The following is a 21,296-nucleotide window of genomic DNA, read 5'->3' on the forward strand; positions in this document are numbered from 1 at the left end:
ATAAGCGAAAGTTGAAATTTAAGTCCCATATCACAAGTTAACTAAAATCAATTACAAATCGCCTCGTCTAACATTGTTTCTCTAATGTCTTCCTTTGACATATATATAATAGAGATCTGATCATCTATTTTAAGCTTTAGGTCTCTCTATCCGTAGTAATTTTAACAAATATCCAAGTTAGAATAATATATAATGTATAATTAAATTTTAAACTTAAAAAAAATCATTTTCTAACACAATTATACCGTTTTGTGATATATATCTTAGGCTAAGTTACATTGTTTTGACTTTATGAATACGTCGTAGTGTACATGCACGTAGGCTCATGATGTCTCCATACCGTAATTAACCTTTTAAACTCGTTGAGATAAAACAGAAAATGTTATTACAGCTTACTCAAAATGGCAATAGGAAAAAAGCTTAAAGGAGAAAATAAGAGTAACTAAATTTTTTATTTGATTGTTTGGTCATTCCGTAAAAGTTTTCTCCTCCACCTAACCACCAGTCCAGACTATTACTTTACATTTTTGCATAAACTTCAGTTCTTTGTCTGAGATCCTAAATCCTCCATTTTCATTTAAAAATGAATTGTGCAATGAGCAAATCATTTACATGATCTAAAGAAAAAATGCTTCAGAGACATTAGAACTTTCCTCGAATCATAACAATAATTTGAGTACGAAATAGAATAAAATCACATGAAATATACATATTAAGGATCCAGCCAGTTAACCATTATAGTAGCAGAATTTGGCCGTTTAAAATTAGGATAATTTAGAATTTTATATAAAGGAAAATAAGAGATTGGAATATAAATTTATGACTATACATTGAATTTGATTTTTTGATATAAATGTAAGCTAATTTATTGAAATTTTAAAGGCGATAATGAGATTTAAAAATAAATTGTGCAATGAGCAAATCATTTACGTGATCTAAACGAAAAATGCTTTAGAGACATTAGAACTTTCCTCGAGTCATAACAATAATTTGAGTAAGAATACAGACACATAAAATATACATATTAAGGAACCAGCCAGTCAGCCATTATAGTAGCAGAATTTGGCCGTTTAAAATTTATGGGACAATATATAATTTTAGATGAAGAGAAATAAGAGATTAAAATATAAATTTATGACTAAACATTGAAACTGATATATTGATAGAAATGTAAGCTAACCTTTCTAAAATGTAAGTCAGTGTTAAATTGAAAGTTGTCTTCGAAGGGTGGTTTTGATCTTTGTTTTCAGATGTTCGAGATGAGAATAATTTGCCAACAACATCTGGTGAGTGGGTAAATGTAGATATAAATCATATACTAAAGAACAAAGTGGAAGCTAGGATACCAGAAATACGAACAATGCAAAATAGGTTGTTACATGGAAGCTCCTCACCCTTGTCTAAGCAAGTCTGAAAAAGTAAAGAACCTAAAATAATCAAAACCAATAGAGCATTGTCGTTTTTTAACAGTCTCCAAAGACGTTTTCTCCGTAAAAACAATTCTCCACTTGTGGTTGGTGCGACGATAACGGTTGGAGGATGCGACAACATCAAATCATTGATGTTGTACAATTGGCCTTTAACCAATTGATCTTGAAACTTAGGCACACGATTAGGAAGGACTGAAGCTTGTATAGCACAATCCTGAAACAAAGGCGAAATGAATATGTTAAAATGGAGGTAAATCAGGGGTCAAGAGGAACAATAATAGAGATAATATACATTTTCATCAGGAAGGAGACATTTTCATCAGGAAGGAGATATTGTTTTTAAACCCCTTTTTAAAAAAATTTAAAGTTGATTCCAAACAATTTGAAAACGATTTTGGACATGATTAATGTTACATACTGTCTTTAATTACTTTAAAGATTATAATAAGTAATACAAATAATGTAATCATAATAATGGTTCATATGATTCTAATTGGTAGTGCAGATCTAAACCCCTTTTTAAAAAATTTTAAATTTGATTCCAAACAATTTGAAAACGATTTTGGACAGGATTAATGTTACATACTGTTCGGAACTTCAAATAGGTGTTCGGGATCTTGACACACATATTAAACCGGAAATGATTTAGAATTTGGAGGTGGAGTTGGAGAATTAAACCAAAGAAACCCAATGATTATGAGATCTGTGAAGGTACATCGGAGGTGGTAGCTGCTGGGAACGATGGTTGTGAGAAGGTGAGTACAGGTGAGTTCGATATCGATTGGTTCGTATACTCCTGATGTGTGTAAGGGCTGTCAATTATATTTGTTAGGCTTGTAATTGGTCTTATTTTGTCAAGCCTAATATGAAAACTTAAAAACAATGGCCTTTAAAACTAAGAAAGGACATGTGTCAGTTATATAATAAGCTAGGTGTCATGTTCTAAGGAGAAGTTGAGAAAAACCTTCTTTTATTATATAAGATATATATATATATATAAACTAGAATTTGTACCCGCGCACGCGCGGGATTTTCGTTAAAAATATTTCTTATCAATAGAAATTGTTGAGCTCAAATATAATTATTCTAACTTTTGAATATAAATTTATATAAATACTAAACGTACTTTACTCAGTGATATACAACAAATATATTTTTGAAGATAATATTTCTTTGTTATATCTATTTGCGATTTTACGTGAGATTTTAGTTAAAATTTTTATCAATAAGAATCATTGAATATGAATATAATTTGAAGATTAAAAGATAAATCTGTATAAATGTTGTACTTATTTTACTAATCTATATATAACATATATTGTCTAGTGTCGCAATAATATTTTTGACAATCTTCTGACCTTTTATCTTTAAAAGAGTTCATTCCATATTCATATCCCATGAAAACATAATTTTAAAAGTTGTAACGTCAATGTCGATCGTTAACCTAATTATAGAGATCATTTAAACATATCGATATCCTATATTAAATGTGAATATACAAAGTTTCATAAACATTTTTAGTGTTATGTCGCTACAATGAGGTTGTCCAAATGCATCATCTGCCATAATAGAATTTCCGACTAAGTCAAGAATGCTTAAATGATGAAATGTTTAAACCCCACAATGAATATCTATTCACTAATCCAAGTTATATATTTTTCTAAAATCTCATCTGTTATTCGCAGATGTTAATTTTTTTGATGCAACCTCAGCTTCATCTTCTAAAAAAAATATAGTGTACTTTAAATATGTTGTTTTTGCCAATATTTTGGGTTAAAAGTATTTGATAATATATATATATATATATGTTATATTTTGTTATATATGTTTTATATCATGTTATAAAATTGTAGCTCCAGTTGATAATATACTTTATGAGATATGCTACACAAATCACATACCACTTTTTGTAACGACTTACATATCATTTTTTCTATATTTTCTGACCATTGGTTTTGTTTTTAGATAGATTATTTTTTCAAAATTCTTTTTCATAGTTTTTCCAAAAAAAAAAAATATGTCCCTTACAATGTCTTTGTTTTAGATCAAAACTTTTAAGTTAAGTTAAGTAATTAATCTTTAATTTCTTATAAGTAAAATTTAATAAGAAATCTTTATGGTATATGTTTCTTAGAAACTAATGTTTCACTTCAATTTTATTTTCATGTTTAGATTTTCTAAATATAATTACATAACTTGTTTTTTTTACTCTACCATGCATTAAAATCTTACTTACATTCTAAAACTCATTAACCCATTCTAAATTTTGAAATATAATCATTTTTTGGTTATAATTTTAATAATAACATTATTACTAAAACAAATTTATAGTATTATTTTACTATTTTTAAATTATTTATTTACTTAATTCATTTTTAGATAATAATTATTTTTATTATTTACTTAAACATTATATTATTGTTTATACTATTTTACAATTTAATTAATTTTAGTTATTTCGTTTTTTATTTATTTTTCACTATTATTAATTATAAGTAGTAAATATGCAATGAATGAATATTAAAATTGATATTTTTTTATGAAAAAAAAATTGATTAGGTGGATGCTGATGTGGAAGAAGTAGGAGTGAGCGAAGTTAACTTTATATATATAGATTATATTATATTTCTATATACATTTTAAGTGCTACTTGCTTTTTACAATTTCCGTCAAACACCATATTTGCATCTGGTTTGCATTTACCAACTTTACCTATATACTTTTGTTCATCAAAAACATTTATATAATTTTCAAAACAATCTAAAGAACCAAAAAAAAAGGCAACAATTCGGGCTCTAGTTTTCTTCAGTTGTGATAAACAAAATTGAAATGAAAATCTTCAAACAAAGAGCAATAAATTTCTCTCTTTAAAACTAATCGTTTTCGGTTGATTAGGGCAAAACCTAAACAAACCGAAACTTATACATTCATTTAGGTCTGAGTGGTACTTTTAATAATTTATCCGTAGTTATCACTCGCATTTTTTAACCTCTTGAATTACCACCAAAAATATATTTACAGCCGAATCTTCGACCTGTGGTGCTTGGCCTAACTTTAATCTTATTTTCCTGAAACAAAAGTCCATCACGATTTTTAGAAGAAAAGGAATGTGTTGGTTTCTATATAAATTGCTTTGTAAATACAATGAATTATTTGAGAACGCTGACAGCTGACTGAAATCCTTTTGTGCTACATGACGTATTAGGTATTGTAATTTTTGACAAAAGTACTAAGTGTTTGAATGGTAACTGTGGTCAGAGCGGCCAAATCCGTCTGCGGTCTAAACTGTTCTATTTTTAGGACGGTCTACAGACCGCTGCGGATTAACTCTATTTGTAAGCAAAAACAGTCCGCAGTTGATCTGCAGCGGTCTTATCTCTGCTTTATTTGGACTGCACCACCGCGGACTATATTTGTTAAATGGTAAATACCGGATTTGTCCGCTCTAACCGCTGCAACCATTCACACTCTAAATATACTGGAATGAATTGGCAATTCTTACACCTACCAATTAAAATGTAAATTGCCTTAATTGTTATCCTTATCCCTAATATCTTTTATTTCTTCAAACTATTTTGCAACCAGAGAAAAAAGAGAGAATCAACGGAAAGAAAGAGCAGATTTCTATTTACAACGAGTGCCACTGCCACCTACACTGGCTTAAATTAGTAAACTTAATTAAAACTTGGAAACATTTTCTCTGTGTTTAAAACTTAAATTACTTTTGATACTTATAAAAAAATAGTACTCGTTTTCATTTTTCTGCAAAAAGCAAAACCCAAAAAGCTAAAAACCCTAATAGTCTTCACTCCTTCATAAACCCCAAAAAACCAGAGAAGCTAACTAGCTTGAGTCTCAAAATATCAAAAAAATCGTCTCTCTCGTTCTTCTTGTTCCCTTCTCTCTTTTTGTTTTGTTTTGTCTTTTTAATAATAAAAACTCATTTTGGGGTATTTTTAATTTCCTCTTTAATTTGAGTGCTTCTTGAAATGGGTGAGACAACAAAAGGAGATGCTACAAAACCATCACCGAATCAAATCTCCTCACCTAAAGATTCTTCACTCGATCACCAAGCACCAAACCCATCACTCCTCCACCACCACCACCACCACCACCAATCTTTCCTCCCTACTCCGATCTTCATACCCACCGTCTCTTCTCCCGGAGCTCCGGCCGTCCCCAAACGACCACGTTTTGGCACTTCCGGTGGTCTCTCTCCTCCTCAATGGAAAGCCTTGCCTTCCCCTTCCACTGTCCCAACCGCCTCCACAATCTCTTCATCGCCGACACCTTCCAACGCCGTGGTAACAGCTTCTTCCACCGAAACAGCCGGATCTTCACCGCCCGGTCAAGAAGCCACAAACAGCGAGAAACAAATAAAACAGCCCGAAACGGAGTCCTTTCAACATAAATTCAGGAAAGGCAAGTACGTGAGCCCCGTGTGGAAACCAAACGAGATGCTCTGGCTAGCAAGAGCCTGGAGAATCCAGTACCAAAACCAAGGAGCCGGGTCCGGATCCGGATCCGGGTCAGGAGAAGGAAGAGGCAAAACCCGGGCGGAAAAAGACAGGGAAGTAGCCGAGTTCCTAAACCGACACGGCGTAAACCGAGACTCAAAAATCGCCGGTACGAAATGGGACAACATGCTTGGTGAGTTTAGGAAAGTGTACGAGTGGGAAAAATGCGGAGATCAAGAAAAATACGGTAAGAGTTACTTCAGGCTCTCTCCTTACGAGAGGAAGCAACATCGGCTTCCCGCGTCTTTTGACGAAGAAGTCTATCAAGAATTGGCTCTTTTCATGGGTCCACGTGTCAGAGCTCCGACTCTCAACCGCGGCGGAGCTCCGGGGACTGTTACCTCGACGCCTCCGTCTGTTGAGGCACTACCTCCTCCTCATCCTCCACCGTTGATGACTTCAAGAGACGAATATGATACTGAAAACAACCCTATGATCTCTTCCATTGGTAACATTTTACTTTTTTTACTTCTTCCATAACATTTTCATATTTATTACTCATTTGACTTTTCTAAAGTGCATTATTTATTAAATAGTCACATTGTGCCATACTGCGTTATTTTGGACTTGTAGACTATGTTTGCTACGATTGTTTATTTGTCTTATTGATTAGAATTGAAGGAACATGAAATTGTCTAATTCAAGCGAATTAACCTTTGAGAAAATTTATCATGTACTTTGTAGGAAGAGCGAAGCGATTGGCATTATCAATAGCTGCAGATGATTATCCTCAATATCATCCGTATTCACACAACATTGCTAGAGGATCATCAGGTTTATTCTCTAATAAATCACTATACATTCCTACTTCCGAGATGATCCCTTCTGCTTCTTCTTCGTCTTCCTCGATAAAAGATCTTCGCCGTATTGGGAAAATACGGTTAACTTGGGAGGAATCAGTTAACTTGTGGGCTGAAGAAGGTGAGGTTGATTATGGGAGAATTAGGGTTAGTGCGTCGAGTTTCTTGAATGCAGACGAGCTCACATACTTGGACGATTCCATGGTTGCTTGTACAATGGAATCCATCGAAGATGGACCTCTCAAGGGATTTTCTTTGGATAAATTTATTTCTGGTCAACATCTTAAAGTCTTTGGAAGACAAAGGTCAACTTCATCATCTGCTCCTTCACCTTCAGGTAACATACATATATACATTGGTTTAGTGATACAATAATACAATCTTGGCTAGCAAATGAATGTGAAAATGAATGCAAAGAGCCTCTCTTATCAGCGTAGAACTATTTAAAATATAATACTAATGATTAAGAGACTTAAATTAAAGAGGAACTAAAAATTTATGCAACTTTTCTAGTGTTATATCTATATAGCTAGAAAATGTAAAAGTTAAAACCTTCTGCGCTAAGTGTAAAAAAATTAAAGAGGGAAACAAAGCAACTATTAATCATCATATATATATTATTTTTCTGTTAATGTGGCAATTTGTTTTGATCAATAAACCTTTAGTGATTATATACAAACTAAAGAGATTAATTAATGTCACTCTCTAATTAACTTATTAGTATATCTTTTTAACAGTTAATGTGGCAGGTTTGATTGATCGAGCTCAGCTTCAACTCTCAGAACCCATTTATAAATGTAAATTCATTTCAAATTTTATAGCTATTCTTTTTTTTTTTCTGTTTTTTTTTTTTTGATAACATTTCGAATCGTATAGCTTAAAGTTCCCATTATTATATTATTAACATGGGTAGTATTGCTAATACAGCAATATCTACACTGGACTTCCAAGACCCATCGGAGCATTGCTTGAGTAAATTGCGTGTACCAGCTGGAAATCTCCCGAGTTTATTTGACCTTGCACGATATCTTCGAGAACCACCGTCGGAAAATCTCCGGTTTCCTCTCCGGCCAGACGTCTACAAAGACTTGCCAACGGGAAAAGAGCTCTTCTTCTCCATCTCATCCACTGAGCTACTAGATTGTAGAGCAATCACATACGATATCATTGGCCCCATAATGTCCCGCTTAAACCCTAATAACGGATTCGTTATCTCAAGCAAAGACTCGCTTATCCCATTATGGGACGACTGCATTAACCGGATGGTTTCAAAGTTTTATGAAATGGTGGTTTTGCGTAAACCAGACTCGTCGTCTTGGGTTGAAAACGTACAAGATCAGTGGCCAAACGTGATGGGGTTCATAAAAGGATTTGGTTTATGGAGAGGAGAAGAGGCTGATAAGGTACGAGAAGGTGCAGATGATCCTTGTTCGCTATTGGTCGAGAAGATTCTTTGGTCGTACAATGATCTTCCATACATTCTTGGATATCACGCAATAGGGTTCACCGTAACTTTCTGCGCTTTGAGCCTATCATCGCAAGATCGAGTGATCTGCACTGATCTTTATTCATTCAATGTCTCATCACCGTCCGATCGAATCAAGGCATTGGTTCCTTGTTACCGTCTCGCTTCCCTCTTACCTTTGCTTGCGGATAGGTGCACTACGAGGCCTTTATGCTACAACGACTTTGAGAGAACCGATCATGGAGAATATGTGACAGAAGTAACGCCTCACACGGTGACTAAGTACTACTCAAGCAAGAGAAAATGGATGAAAGTTAAAGGAATCTACGATTTTCTCGACCAAAGAGTTCCACACGCGGAGCATTTGGATAGGGCATGCGAGAAAGATCTGTCGTTGAGTTTTAAGCCACGTGGAATCAGAGTTAAACCACAAAACGTTGACCAGCTCATCGACTCGCTGATGTGTGTGACTAAAGCGCTCGTTGCCCTTCACGACCTTTCGTTCATGCACCGTGACATGGGATGGGATAATGTAATGAGAAGCACGGCGACGACCACAACAACAACTGACACGGATTGGTTCGTTTGTGGGTTCGACGCGGCTGTTGAGGCCCCGCAGCTTAACCCCTACCGTCCTGTAGCTAAGGCAGTTGAGGAGAAGGAAGAGGAGCGTGGGAGACACGCACCGGAGATGGAGAGGGGATTGCATGCGGTGAAAGTGGATGTGTGGGGAGTGGGTTATATGATAAAGACGTGTGGATTGAGTAATGTGCCAAAGATGTTGAGAGAACTTCAGGCAAAGTGCTTGGAACCGAACCAAGAGAACCGACCGACCGCAGCTGATTGCTTTCACCACCTTCTCCAGGTTCAATCTGCCAGTACATCGTCATATTAGTCTACTTTTTTTCTTTATTTTTTTTTTACTTTTCTTGTTCTTTTCAAGCAGTCTAGTGTTTTAAAACCATGTTTAGTTTCACATCTGAATGTTCGAGTCACAATTGACATAGAGTGTTTGTCCATCAGGTTAGTCAATCTGATTACCTTCGGTAGCAACGTTTTAGTTTCAAATATTTCGAGAGTTAAGTAAGTTTGTAGTGAGCAGCGGATAATAATTGTTATTATTCGTTGGAGATAAATTACGCATGAAATGAATAAAAAAGATGCAATTGTAGACTTGTAGTAAACTCATTAAATTATGGGAAAACGTCCTGGTTTCCCATGAGAACTATGATATCGTACCAGATGGAGCCCGATCTTTACCCCCGTCCCAGATGGCTCTCCTGAAATTCTTTTCAATCTATATACCCATATATCTGTAATTTACGTTTTGTATCTCCATGAGAATAGAAGATATCATCTATTTCACCATTGCTATAGGTTTAATTGGTTTACTATTTGATTAACCGAGTGACGAAGTTTACAAACCAAAATAAACCTGATTTCGACCCGATTAAAACCTGATTTTGACCCGATTAGAAACATAACCCTCAACCGAGAAATCCCTAAAATCACATTTTAACCTCTTTTTTGTTTTCTCTCGCGACGAACCCTAGAAAATCAAATTTCACCATCGATTTCTCAAATTGAATCGATGGATTTAATAATCCGATCTGGTTTTGGGCAACAAGATGGTATTGGGCAAAGAGATGGTGTTGGAGAACGAGAGTACGATGAAGAAGGAGAGGATCGAGATGAATTTCACGTCGATATGCTTGCTCAGGAATTTACCGATGCTGAAGAGTCGATTCGTCATGATACGTACCCAGAAAGTGACGACGAGGAAGAAGGTCGTGGTCGTGGTGCGGGTCGTGGTCGTGGTGCGGGTCCAGAGAGGGTGTTTACGGATATCGGACGTGGTGATGGAACTTTGTGGAAAGACCAATCCTTCTACAATGGGGTCGCATTCAAGGAGAGTGTCTTGGACTATGCACTACATACTGGTTACAATTTGAAGCAATACAGGTATGACAAAGATAAACTCGGGTTTAGATGTGTTGGGGATAAGGGCAATTGTGAGTGGAAAGTGTTTGCTGCACTTCTTCCAAACGCATCTTTGTGGAAGATTACGAAATACATTGATAAGCATTGTTGTACCCCCAATGGCGAGTGTGAGATGTTTAAGGTCCCAGTCATAGCTAGAATTTTTCTCGATAAGATTAGAGAGGAACCGGATCATTACAAGCCTTTGAGGATTGAACAGATTATCATGGAAAGGTGGAAGATATCCGCTACTAGGCCACAATGTCAAGCTGCTCGGAGAAAGGCTTTGGGATGGATAGAGTATGAGTATGAACAACAGTTTGCACGACTGCGAGATTACCAAGCTGAGATCTTGGAAGCAAATCCAGGGTCTGTTGTGGAGATTGATACAATTAAGAATGATGCTGGTCAAGACGTCTTCAATCGGTTTTATGTTTGTTTCGATGCCCTTAGAAGAACTGGGAGAAAGAAGATAACCAAGGCAGACAAGAAGAGGAAGCCAGGTGTAAATGAGTCTCCTGTCAAGAAGAAACCAAAACATAAAAAAAGGATAATGCACTGTGGAATTTGTGGTTCTGATCAGCATAACCGTAGGTACCACCAGAAGAAGAATCAAACACAGGTTGTTAATCGGTTTTTTCTCATTTTATTTCTCAAGATGAGTCTCTTGTTCTCATTTTTTGAAATTTGCGGTTTTTCAGGCTTCTCAGGGTGGTGGAGGAGAAGTTGTTCAAGGTGGTGGACTTTCTCAAGATGGTGGTGGACTTTCTCAATCTGGTGGAGGAGAAGTTGTTCAGGGTGGTGGAGGACTATCTCAAGGTGGTGGAGGACTTTCACAAGCCTGAATATTGAAGATTATGGTAGTAGGGGTCTGTTTTTTGGTTTAAGAGACTAGTTGGATCTGTATTTTGGTCGAATAGACTAGTAGGGTTATGTTTTTGGTCTGTGATCATGTTGAGAACATGATTTCAAAACGTTATCATTCTGCTTGTTTTCAGAACATGTGTTCATCATGTTCTGCCTTTTATGAAATGTGGAATGTCTTATCTTATTAAATGCAATAGCAACACCAACAGGAGTTCACACTCAACACCAAAACAAACAAGAGCATAAAGCAGAGCATACAACCGAACAACAATAGATTACAACCGAACAATAGTTTACAATAGCTCATCATACAAGCTTAAACAGAGCAAACAAGATCATAAAACCGAAAACACATACAATTATACTCTTATTCATCCTACATTGCAATTCAGCTTTTGCTTCCAACAAAACTTCTTCAACCCTCTCACAAAGCTCTTTTTCGAACTCCATTTGCATCTTCTCAAATTTCAGCTTCTGTTCTTGCAATGTCTCTATTGTACGCTCTTTCATCTCTTCTTTTACTCTCTCAAATTGAACACCCAATGTTGCTACCTCGTCCAACAATGCCTCATCGACCCACTTAAAGATGTGGTTATCGTTCACAAGCTAACATTATATCATAGAATACAATGAAAATTGATGAGAAGGATTAGGCTCGGATTTGGATTAGGTCGATGTCTACATCAAACAAAGCATAACATAGTACCTTCTTTGCTGCTGCTTCTCGACATCGAAAGTATCTCCGAGAAGGATTAGGCTCGGATTTGGAATTCTTTGCCACGATGTGTTCCCCACACCAGCATCTCTTAGGCACGCCAACGACGAATCCTCTTTGTCGAACATTTGATGAACCACTCGAACCTCCAGAAACGGTACTCATGGTTGCAAAGATCGATTTAAGAATTTTATGCTTTTAGGGTTTGAGGATTTGGGGATTTTAATGGAGTTATAGATGTGTTATAGATGTATCGTCTCGGGTCGGATTATTAACATCAGTCAGGTTTTATTTTTGGTTTTCTATTTGGTATGAACGGTATCGTATCGGTTCACTCTTTAAACCGATAACATCCCGATATATGGGTATATAGATTGAGAAGAATTTCATGAGAGCCATCTGGGACGGGGGTAAAGATCGGGCTCCATCTGGTACGATATCATAGTTCTCATGGGGAACCAGGACGTTTTCCCTTAAATTATTGTCCAATTTTCATTTTAAATTAATTTATACGTAGTAGCAAAATATTGACGTTGAAATATAATATTTTCAAAACTGTATGAGTGTATGACTGACTGATGAGAAGTGAGAAGTGAGTTTGTCGAGAGAAACAGACATTGGGCTAAACAAAATGGCGGCTGTTTTCTATCATCTAAATGGCAGCTCATATATCTCTCTGACTCTCCCTCAAATCACCTGCGCCACACTTGACCTATATTTTCTTTCCTGCAATATTTTCTGCTCTGGGTTTTATTATTCTATTGTATTGTTTTGTTTTTTACTGTCAGATCTTTTACAATAATTTGGTATCTCATATTTCACCATTTTTGTTTGAATTTTCAAAATTATATCTAAACATAAATGGAATGGAAGACAAAATTTGAAGCTACGACTTTCTATGGGTTACAATATGTAATATCTATTGTTTAAATTCTTTATCTTTTTTTTTTACTATATGTTTCAATCCCTTGCAAAAGGTTATGTGTTTTTTTTCCTTATATCTCACATATTTTATTTATTAATTTTTAAAACAAGCTATTTTAAGATAAGAATAAATTGAAATAGGTTCAAGGTTTTTATTTTATTTTATGCAAGTTTAAATTTATTGACAATGAAATAAGAATTTTAAAGATTATTGCTGTAAGTACTTTATTTAAGGCTATCAGAAAATTTGCAAATAAATACAAAGAATTTCAAAGGCTATTGCTCTAAGTATTTTATGGTTCCAATTATGGCTCCAATTGGTAACCACGTTTAAAAGAGGCAGTTGAAATTTTTATAGCGGTTGTAAAGAAGGTGGTTAAAAAGAAAGCGGTTAAAGTTAGCGAATGGAAAAGACGGCAAAATAAAAGAAAGCGGTTGAGTATTTAGTTTGATTGGTAACATTTCAGCGGTTGAATAGTATAAGTTATAAAAAAATTGAAATTAATTTAGTTAAAAAATGAAATAATAAATCATTATCTAATTCATAATATAAAATACTAATATATTTAAATGATATTAACAAAATGATCAAATGTGATATTAACAAAATTAGCAAATGTTTATTTTTAAAATCTTCATTATATGACATTAACAAAATCATAATCTCCATGTATGTTACTATTCAAATCATAATTTTGATTTACTAAATTTTTATTTATTTTTGGCTTACTAATTTTTTCATAAGAAAAAAACATTGAGAAGAATAGTAACATATATTAAATCAAGATTAGGGTTTGAACAATAAAAAAATAAATAAAACTATGCAACTTTGTGTCCAAAGAAGAAGAAAAAAAATTGTGCAACATCTCTATAAAGCCAAACATTGGTTTTTGATAGTGGCTAGGATGAGTGGTTGTAACCACCAAAAACAGATTCTAACCACCATGTTCAAACGCTTTCCCCAATCATAATATCCAACCGCCTTCTCCAAACGATTTGTTGATTGGTGATCATTAGAGCGGCTCGTTTGCAAACGAGGCATTTGGGTGCTTCCATTCAGACCCTATATAAGTCTATCATTGGAGACTTAGACTGAACGATGATGGAACTATACAGTATGGTGTGATTCTAATAGTAATAAAAATGTATACACAATTATACATACATATTTTTGCTACTGTATTAGAACTGTATCACATGTTCATGAGTTATTGCCGCCTTGTCATTTGGAAACTTACAGTTCAAATAGGAAGCTTCTAGGGATAGAACTAGAGATCCGTTGATTCCTACAAATACCAGATAAATAGGATTTGAGAGTACTTCTTTCAGTGCTTTCGAAAAAGCTCATGGATTTGTGAATACTCTTCATAGTAGTTTATCAAAACCTCTTTAAATCTTTCTATTAATACGTTCATCAATAACTCCCTAAAATAGAATGCCTAAAAAGGTTATTTATAATAAATCATAAAAACCCTAACACATAGAATATTCTAGAATAATTATAATTAATAAATTAAAAGATAATAATAATAGATTTTTGGATAATTTCCAAATATGTTGCTGCATCAGATCTCACCAGCCAAGAAAAAATTCGTCCTCAAATCTTGTATCTTCGCTGCATAATAAAAAGCAGGAAGTTGGTTAAAAATTCGTCCTCGAATCTTGTATCTTTGCTGCATAATAAAAAACAGGAAGTCGGTCAAAATAAAGCAACAAAAGAAATTGAAAGAAAAAAATCTTGATTTACAATTTTTAATGATCTATTCAATATATGTACTCATATGTAATATATAAAATGGTAATCAAAACTTCTATGATTTTAGCGGGGTAAGATATTAAAAACAATATAGTATATATATATATATATATATATATATATATATAAAGTTACCTTTTATTCACTCCTGGTGCTGCCACATCAGTAATTCATTCAGTTTAATAAGCCCAATTTCTCTACACAACCCACAAAACAATCCCGATTCCATTGTTTCATATTTCTTTAAAAGCCCAATCCATTAATAATACATGTTTTTTATGCTTGGAAATAAAACATTTTTCTTGCAAACTCCACTCCGCCGTCCGCTCCTGTGCGACCTGAAGCGTCCCTCGCCAATCCTCCACACCTTTTCACTGTCTTCCCTGACTTCCATCTTCATCGTCTTCCTCTAAAAGGGTAATTCAAGTCTTTCAATGCTCACTCTTTCAATTGAAGTCCCACTTCTTTTTTTTAAATTGGTGCAAGTTGAAGTCCTATATAATGTCATCTCCTCCATTTCCAGGCACTTCTCTCATCAGTGGACCGTGATTGTCTGAGTGGTTGGGGAGGACATGTTTACATTGTGTAAGTTCTCATTTCTCGTTAATGGGTTTCTTCATTGTTTCTCCACTTTTGTTATCAAAAATAAGTTCTTAAAACATACTTTCATTGTGATAGAACACCAACAGAGATTAAGGAGAGGATCCTAAAGGGAAGGATGGACTGATCAGCTTCTTCTTCTATCCAAGTTGTTTTTCATTGTAATCCGGTTTTAAGTAGCGTAACCTTCACATCCCGGTTTAATCATATGATCATCCCTTCTCTGAAATTATGGCTTCCTGAATCTTGATGATTATGGTTAAATTGGCTTATTGCGGCAGACAAGTATAACTTATCCATAATAATAATCGGAATCTGAAGTTGGTCGTGATGGGTAACGTGTTGGACTCATTCTTCACCAGGTTCTCTAATTCTATCGGAAACTTCTTTAGTTCTCCACTTGACTTTCTATCTGGAAAATCTTGCAGGTAATACACAAAAACCATCACTTATATTTACCATAATCTTACTTGACTGCTTACAGGCCGGAAACTAAAACAAATATTACTTGGAACAGTTCGGTTAATCGGTTTGTCCATCACCTTGGGATCTCATATGCTACATTGAGAAGTTTTGCGTGGCGAATCTTGCTAAAACCGCCTTAATCGTAATCGTATCCTACTTTCTCTATTCTTCATCTACATGCTATACAAAGTTGGGTTTTGGCATTGTATCATCATCCACGGGTTCTGCGGATTCCTATGGGTTTTGGACTCTTGTTGGTTCTACATTCTTAGCTATTGCTGTAGTTTCTTCTGCTATGATCTCTTACACTCTAAACGTAGAAAAAGACGCAGACACCACAGATACATAGAGGATGATTGCGGTGATAATAGTGATACTGATGATGATGATGATGATAATGATGTGGGTCGTTCACGTACCATAGATCGAGGCGAGACCGCGAGAATGCAGAAAAGAAGAACGTCTTAGAAAGTCTCTGAGACCGAGGAGCCCTCGTGTTAGAGTTAGTGTGAGGACAGCCCATCGTTCTGACTCGGGTTTGAGCCAACATGCCGATGGTGGTAGTCTGGTTCATGGTGTTAGAGTGAGCAGAGAGTCTAAGTTCGCACGGAAGGGTTCAAAACACAGAACTTGAGTTCACCATGGTCCTCGCAGAGCCTGACATGAACCATGTATCTGGAATTGCTGCATGGAGCCTGCGAGACAATGTACAAGCCAGTTATGGTTTGTCCACTAGCAACTTTATCATCTGTTGTTTAATTGACCCAGCTGGGTCAACTTTTATAGAGCAATCACTCTGTTCCTTGGCAAAACAGACCCTTTCGTTATATACAATTACAATTAAGTATTATTGTAAGCAAAATTAAGCCAGATCTATTGTTGCTAGATAGTTTGATTTTAAAATTTTAATATAAAAATATATATGGAAACATATACATATTGTTTTTTCCTCTTAACATGTAGTCCAAAAATCTGACACGTCGAATCTAAACACTAAGGAAACTTAGTCCAATAACCATAGAGTATGAACTTGAAAATGTAATTCAATACGAAAGGCTAAAAAAACAAATTTATAGTGGCAACTCTAAACTATATATTGAAGTTTACATTTTGTATCACGGACAATACCTGTCTAAGTTTTTAATGTCTCTCACCGGTAAAGTTTTCTATGCTCTTATGCTCTAGATGTCCACACTGCTACTACTACAAACAAATGATCAAGTTTGTTTTTTTCTTTTAGCTTTATGGAAAATAATAAGGATCACCAATGTTATCATCTTCTCAAAAAGTCCAAAATCCTAAATAAAATTATTTGTTTTTCTTCTTCATAAACATTAACCACGCCTCCAAACTAATATAAAGAGAACGACAGAATGAAACTGAAAGTATAACAACAATACAGATGATTGGGAGGATAAAAATTAAACTCCACCGCTTAACATGATAACAATAACAGAACATACAGGATCAACATATATTGAAGACACTACCCACAAACCAGCTGAAAAGCAGGTCTAAAAGTATTAGACCAGGAGGAGATAGACATATGCAAAGAACTCTTTAGCTTCAAGGACAACTTTGTTCAAAAAAAAAAAAAAAGAAGCTTCAGGGACAACTACATCATATAAATAGCCGGCTAAGAAAAACAAAGCTATTTAAAATTCAAAAGGAAAAACTACTAAAACGCCAAAAGACAAACACTTACAGAAGAATAGGGAAACACAAGTAAAATTCAATTAACATTAGTCGCCAGCAATGTAAGAATGTAAGAGATGCACACACCGTCAGTTCAAGGAAAAGATGCAGAAATTCGAGTTCCACATTATGTCCACAGTACAAGTAATGTTCGAAGGTTATTCTTTGTTTCTTCAGCTATGTTCGCAAGAGATAACATATATTGCTGCGCCTGTGGAATGAACAAAGTCCAGATAAATTAAAAAATAATCAGATTCAACTAAGGCTTAAGAATTTGATCCTACTCTGAGCTTTACCATGAACGAAATCCAATTTATAAATTCGCTCACAGTGATATCGAAGTTGGAATAATCGGGTCCATCGCCAAACATATCAGAACTTGAAATAGCTGTTGAGCCCTGTTAGATATGTAATTGCATAAGATATGTATGAAATTTGAGACTTTTAAAAAGGTGATATAGAGTGATTGGGTTAGGACATACCGATAACTTCTGAACGCTAGCTTTTGAGTCCAGATCGGCATCTCAGTTCTGATTTCGGAAAAATTGGGAAGAGCAGATTGAATTTGCATTTGAGAACTTCTATCCTGCTTCATCTGTTTCAATAACCTCAATAACCAAAATACAGTTAAGCAGAGAGGATATGATAATAGAGAGATTTGTAAATCTTTGTTGGGTTCTTTCGAAAATGCAACTCAAACTGTTTGAAAACTTAAACTGTCTTGTAGATCGAAAAAATGGCTTATCTGCTATCCATTAAAGAGACATGATATTAAAAAAAAGGAACAAAATCATTCCCACCTCAAAAACATACCACTAAAGACCCAATAGGCCAACACAAATTTAATGCTAACAGAAAATAAGGCCAAACGGCTGAAACAAAAAAAAAAACTCAATGAAAACAGAAATGTAAGTAACTAGATTTTAACCCACGGTACACCGCGTGCATATAATTTTTATTATTATTCATATTTTATGTTGTATTTCTTTGTTAAATATTGGATGTTTTGAAAATTAAAAATAAGTAAATTTTCCGGCAGTTGGTACGGTTAAAAGTTATATTAATTTTTTAACCCGCAATATACTTCATGACCATTTGTTCGTTATATTTAGTTTGTTTTGTTTAGTATTTGAGATTCTATTTTGATTTTTAATTATTATAACAAAAAATAAAGGATCTAAATACATAATAAGTCATCTATACGCTAGGATTAAGTCACATTATGCCTAATGATTTAATTATTTTACACAGTCTTAGTTAAATGAAGGGGGATTTTTGAAAATACCCTTTTTCTATTTACTTTTCAAAAATACCATTTCATAGTATCTATTTTAAAAAATACCCTTTTAATATATATAATGACAAAATTTTAAACCTTAAACCCCAAATACTAAACCCTATCCCTTATAACTATATTCTAAATGTAAATTGGAAACCCAAACCTAAAAAACAAATTCTAAAAATTAATTTAACATAGTGTAATTGCGTAAAAGAGGGCAAAAATGAAAATGTTCAAAAAAAGAGGCATTTTTGAAAAGGGGTATGCCAAAAAGGTCATTTCTAACAAATTCTCTTAAAATCAACTTGATTTTATATGTCAAATATTCTAATATTATGAAACGACCCGACCCATTTTTTTTAATAATAAATAATAAATAGTAATAAATAAACTACGACTAATGGTCACATACCCACTAGCCACCTAACCACAATAACAGCGGAAATAACAATACCAATAAATAACCAATAATATAATAACCAGTAATAATTCCAATCATAAACTAATGATCCAAACAACATAAACCAGAGAACCAACAATCCTAAACAACATTCTAGGACTCAACTCTAGCAACCTAACAGAAGCCAGACAACCAAGCGAACCACTAGAACATCCTCCTCTTCATTGCCCTGATTCCACGATCACACTTTGCCTTTGCACCACAAACACAAATTACAATGCATGAGTATTTTATAAACACTCAGTAAGGCAATCCTCATATCTACTGGGCTATACACACAAGCAGTAGAGTCATCTCTAACCATCAAACAACAATCAACAAACAACAATTAACCAAACCAGGACTCTGCATCGACCGACACCAACATGCATCGACCGACACCACAGGGGGATGCATCGACCGACACAGGGTTGCATCGGTCGATGCTCGATGAACTTGCATCGACCAACACTCGCACTACATCGACCATCGCATGCTCGACATAACACGAAAACCCTAGAGTTTTATGCGCCGTCCTCGCACTTGCATTGACCGACGCAAGATATGCATCGACCAATGCAACGCCGAGCATCGTGTTTTCCCCAAAGCTTCTCGCCGGATCTTCGTTCCTACAACCACAAAACTCGATCCCAAGCCACAAGAAAGCTTCCTAACGCCCCAATTATCAATCTAACAAGTCTAACAACACACAACAAGCAAATTAGAGAGTTATCTAGCTTAGATAAGCCATGGTCCTGCACTTACCTTTGCCAAGACGAATCTGAACCTCAAACAAGCAAGAACACACTTCCAGAAAGCTCCTACAACGATCCCAGCTACAGATCTCTACAGGAACTGCCTCAAATCACCCAAAATCTCCAAGAGCTCTCAAGAACTTTTTCTCTCTTCTGTTTTCTCTCAAAAACGGCCAAAGGTCGACTAATGAGACAAAAGAATCAATTAAGGGTTTTTCCTTCTCTTTTTGCCAAAAATGCAGCGTTTAACTTAAGTCAAAACGCAGAAAACTAAACCTGCATCGACTGATGCACCTTCTGCATCGACCGATGCAATCCCTAAACCGGGATTTCGGTTCACGGATGTTACATATTAATAGTGTTAAAAAATAATAAAATGAGGATTTAACCCATGTTAGAACAAATTTAATGATATTTTATTAATTCCAACATGTTCTCTTTATAACTCATCTACTATATAACCATATTATATAGTATTTTAAACTTTTTTAATTTACATATTCGTAATATTTTAAAATTTTAAAATTTTATTAAGTTTATATATGTTAATTATAATATTTAAATAAATGTGAATCAAAGATTGTCTCAAGTTAAGAATCAAAACTCACAGGTATTGGAAAACAAAATAGAAATCAAATTGTTGTTTTCTTCGTTTGCAAATGATTCAGAGATATAATATCTTCAAAATATGATCAAATGTGTGATTAAATATATCATGGTTTCTGTTTCCATATTGATTTTGCTGTAACTTTTAGTTGGAATGGAATGTAAAATATTTAGGAAACAAAATCTGAAGTTTTGTCATTTTTGGAAATTTATTAGGGATTAACTTTGTAAATAAGTTTTTAAATAAATATAAATAAAAAGGTAGAACCCAAAATGTATCTTAAAATATATATATAGATTTAACATTTTAAAACATTTTTAATTACAAACCACTACCTAATGACTACAAACACAAAAGTATTGACAACAAACTACTCGCACATGTTACTAATTACATAATAAAATAATTAAAAAATATCCTACAACAACATAAAATATAAGCAAATAACAATCCAAACAAAAAATGACAAATAATTTAAATTAAGCACAACTAAGGACTTAAGCAAGACAACAACTATTACAATACAAACTTAAATTCAAATTCTATATTTTAAAAAACTAATTAAAAAATCAAGACGATTTACATTTATTTGAAATGGAAAGTTTACTACATTACACTAGCTGATAAAACATACAGGAAAATAAAAACCAACAAAACAGCAAAGAAAAACATACAAACAACATAACCAGACGCAAGAAGAAAAAAAATACTTAACCAAAAAACAATATACAAAAACACCTTCATCTAACTCCCGCGCGTAACGCGGATCAACTGCTAGTCTATATGTAAAGTTATATTTTCTCGTTTTTCTTTCTGCCAAGTTAGCATTGATCTATTAATTATCTATTGTACTATTTTACTTTAGTCCATTTCTATTTTCAACAACTCTAATTGTTGAGTTTTATAGACATCTAAATTCTATTTAATCCACAAAGAAGCGGGTCCACCACATCAAATAATCTTCCAAAATTTTGAGTCAACCTACTAAACAGAACCATAACA

At 34.3% G+C, this 21,296-nt stretch overlaps 2 protein-coding genes and 1 pseudogene across 3 annotated transcripts; 2 read left to right on the top strand and 1 right to left on the bottom strand.

The window, feature by feature from the left end:
• Window positions 1-5,419: 5,419 nt before the first annotated feature.
• On the top strand, window positions 5,420-9,241 carry LOC104752940 (uncharacterized). Its single transcript, XM_087477514.1, has 4 exons — window positions 5,420-6,395; window positions 6,632-7,084; window positions 7,485-7,544; window positions 7,675-9,241. The coding sequence occupies exons 1-4, from the start codon at window positions 5,420-5,422 to the stop codon at window positions 9,105-9,107; spliced, it is 2,922 nt and encodes a 973-aa protein (XP_087333640.1). The 3' UTR covers window positions 9,108-9,241.
• Window positions 9,242-11,224: 1,983 nt separating this feature from the next.
• Window positions 11,225-12,252, bottom strand: LOC104726559 (uncharacterized protein At4g04775-like). The gene is made up of 2 exons (XM_010445442.3): window positions 11,766-12,252; window positions 11,225-11,665 (listed from the first exon to the last, which is right to left on the bottom strand). The coding sequence occupies exons 1-2, from the start codon at window positions 11,937-11,939 to the stop codon at window positions 11,366-11,368; spliced, it is 474 nt and encodes a 157-aa protein (XP_010443744.1). The 5' UTR covers window positions 11,940-12,252; the 3' UTR covers window positions 11,225-11,365.
• Window positions 12,253-14,757: 2,505 nt separating this feature from the next.
• LOC109127394 (uncharacterized) lies at window positions 14,758-16,368 on the top strand (annotated as a pseudogene). Its single transcript, XR_002033996.2, has 4 exons — window positions 14,758-14,871; window positions 14,978-15,039; window positions 15,133-15,481; window positions 15,579-16,368. The product of XR_002033996.2 is annotated as an uncharacterized LOC109127394 (transcript).
• The last annotated feature ends 4,928 nt before the right edge of the window (window positions 16,369-21,296 follow it).

This window comes from Camelina sativa, chromosome 2, assembly GCF_030686135.1.
Source record: "Camelina sativa cultivar CO46 ecotype springtype chromosome 2, ASM3068613v1".
In the NCBI taxonomy this organism is placed as follows: domain Eukaryota; kingdom Viridiplantae; phylum Streptophyta; class Magnoliopsida; order Brassicales; family Brassicaceae; genus Camelina; species Camelina sativa.

Coding starts and splice junctions, on each gene's coding strand:
- LOC104752940 (XM_087477514.1), top strand. CDS start 5,420: ATGGGTGAGACAACAAAAGGAGATGCTACAAAACCATCACCGAATCAA. Junction 6,396..6,631: donor CCCTATGATCTCTTCCATTG/GTAACATTTTAC, acceptor TGTACTTTGTAG/GAAGAGCGAAGCGATTGGCA. Junction 7,545..7,674: donor CTCAGAACCCATTTATAAAT/GTAAATTCATTT, acceptor TTGCTAATACAG/CAATATCTACACTGGACTTC.
- LOC104726559 (XM_010445442.3), bottom strand. CDS start 11,939: ATGAGTACCGTTTCTGGAGGTTCGAGTGGTTCATCAAATGTTCGACAA. Junction 11,666..11,765: donor GAGAAGCAGCAGCAAAGAAG/GTACTATGTTAT, acceptor ATATAATGTTAG/CTTGTGAACGATAACCACAT.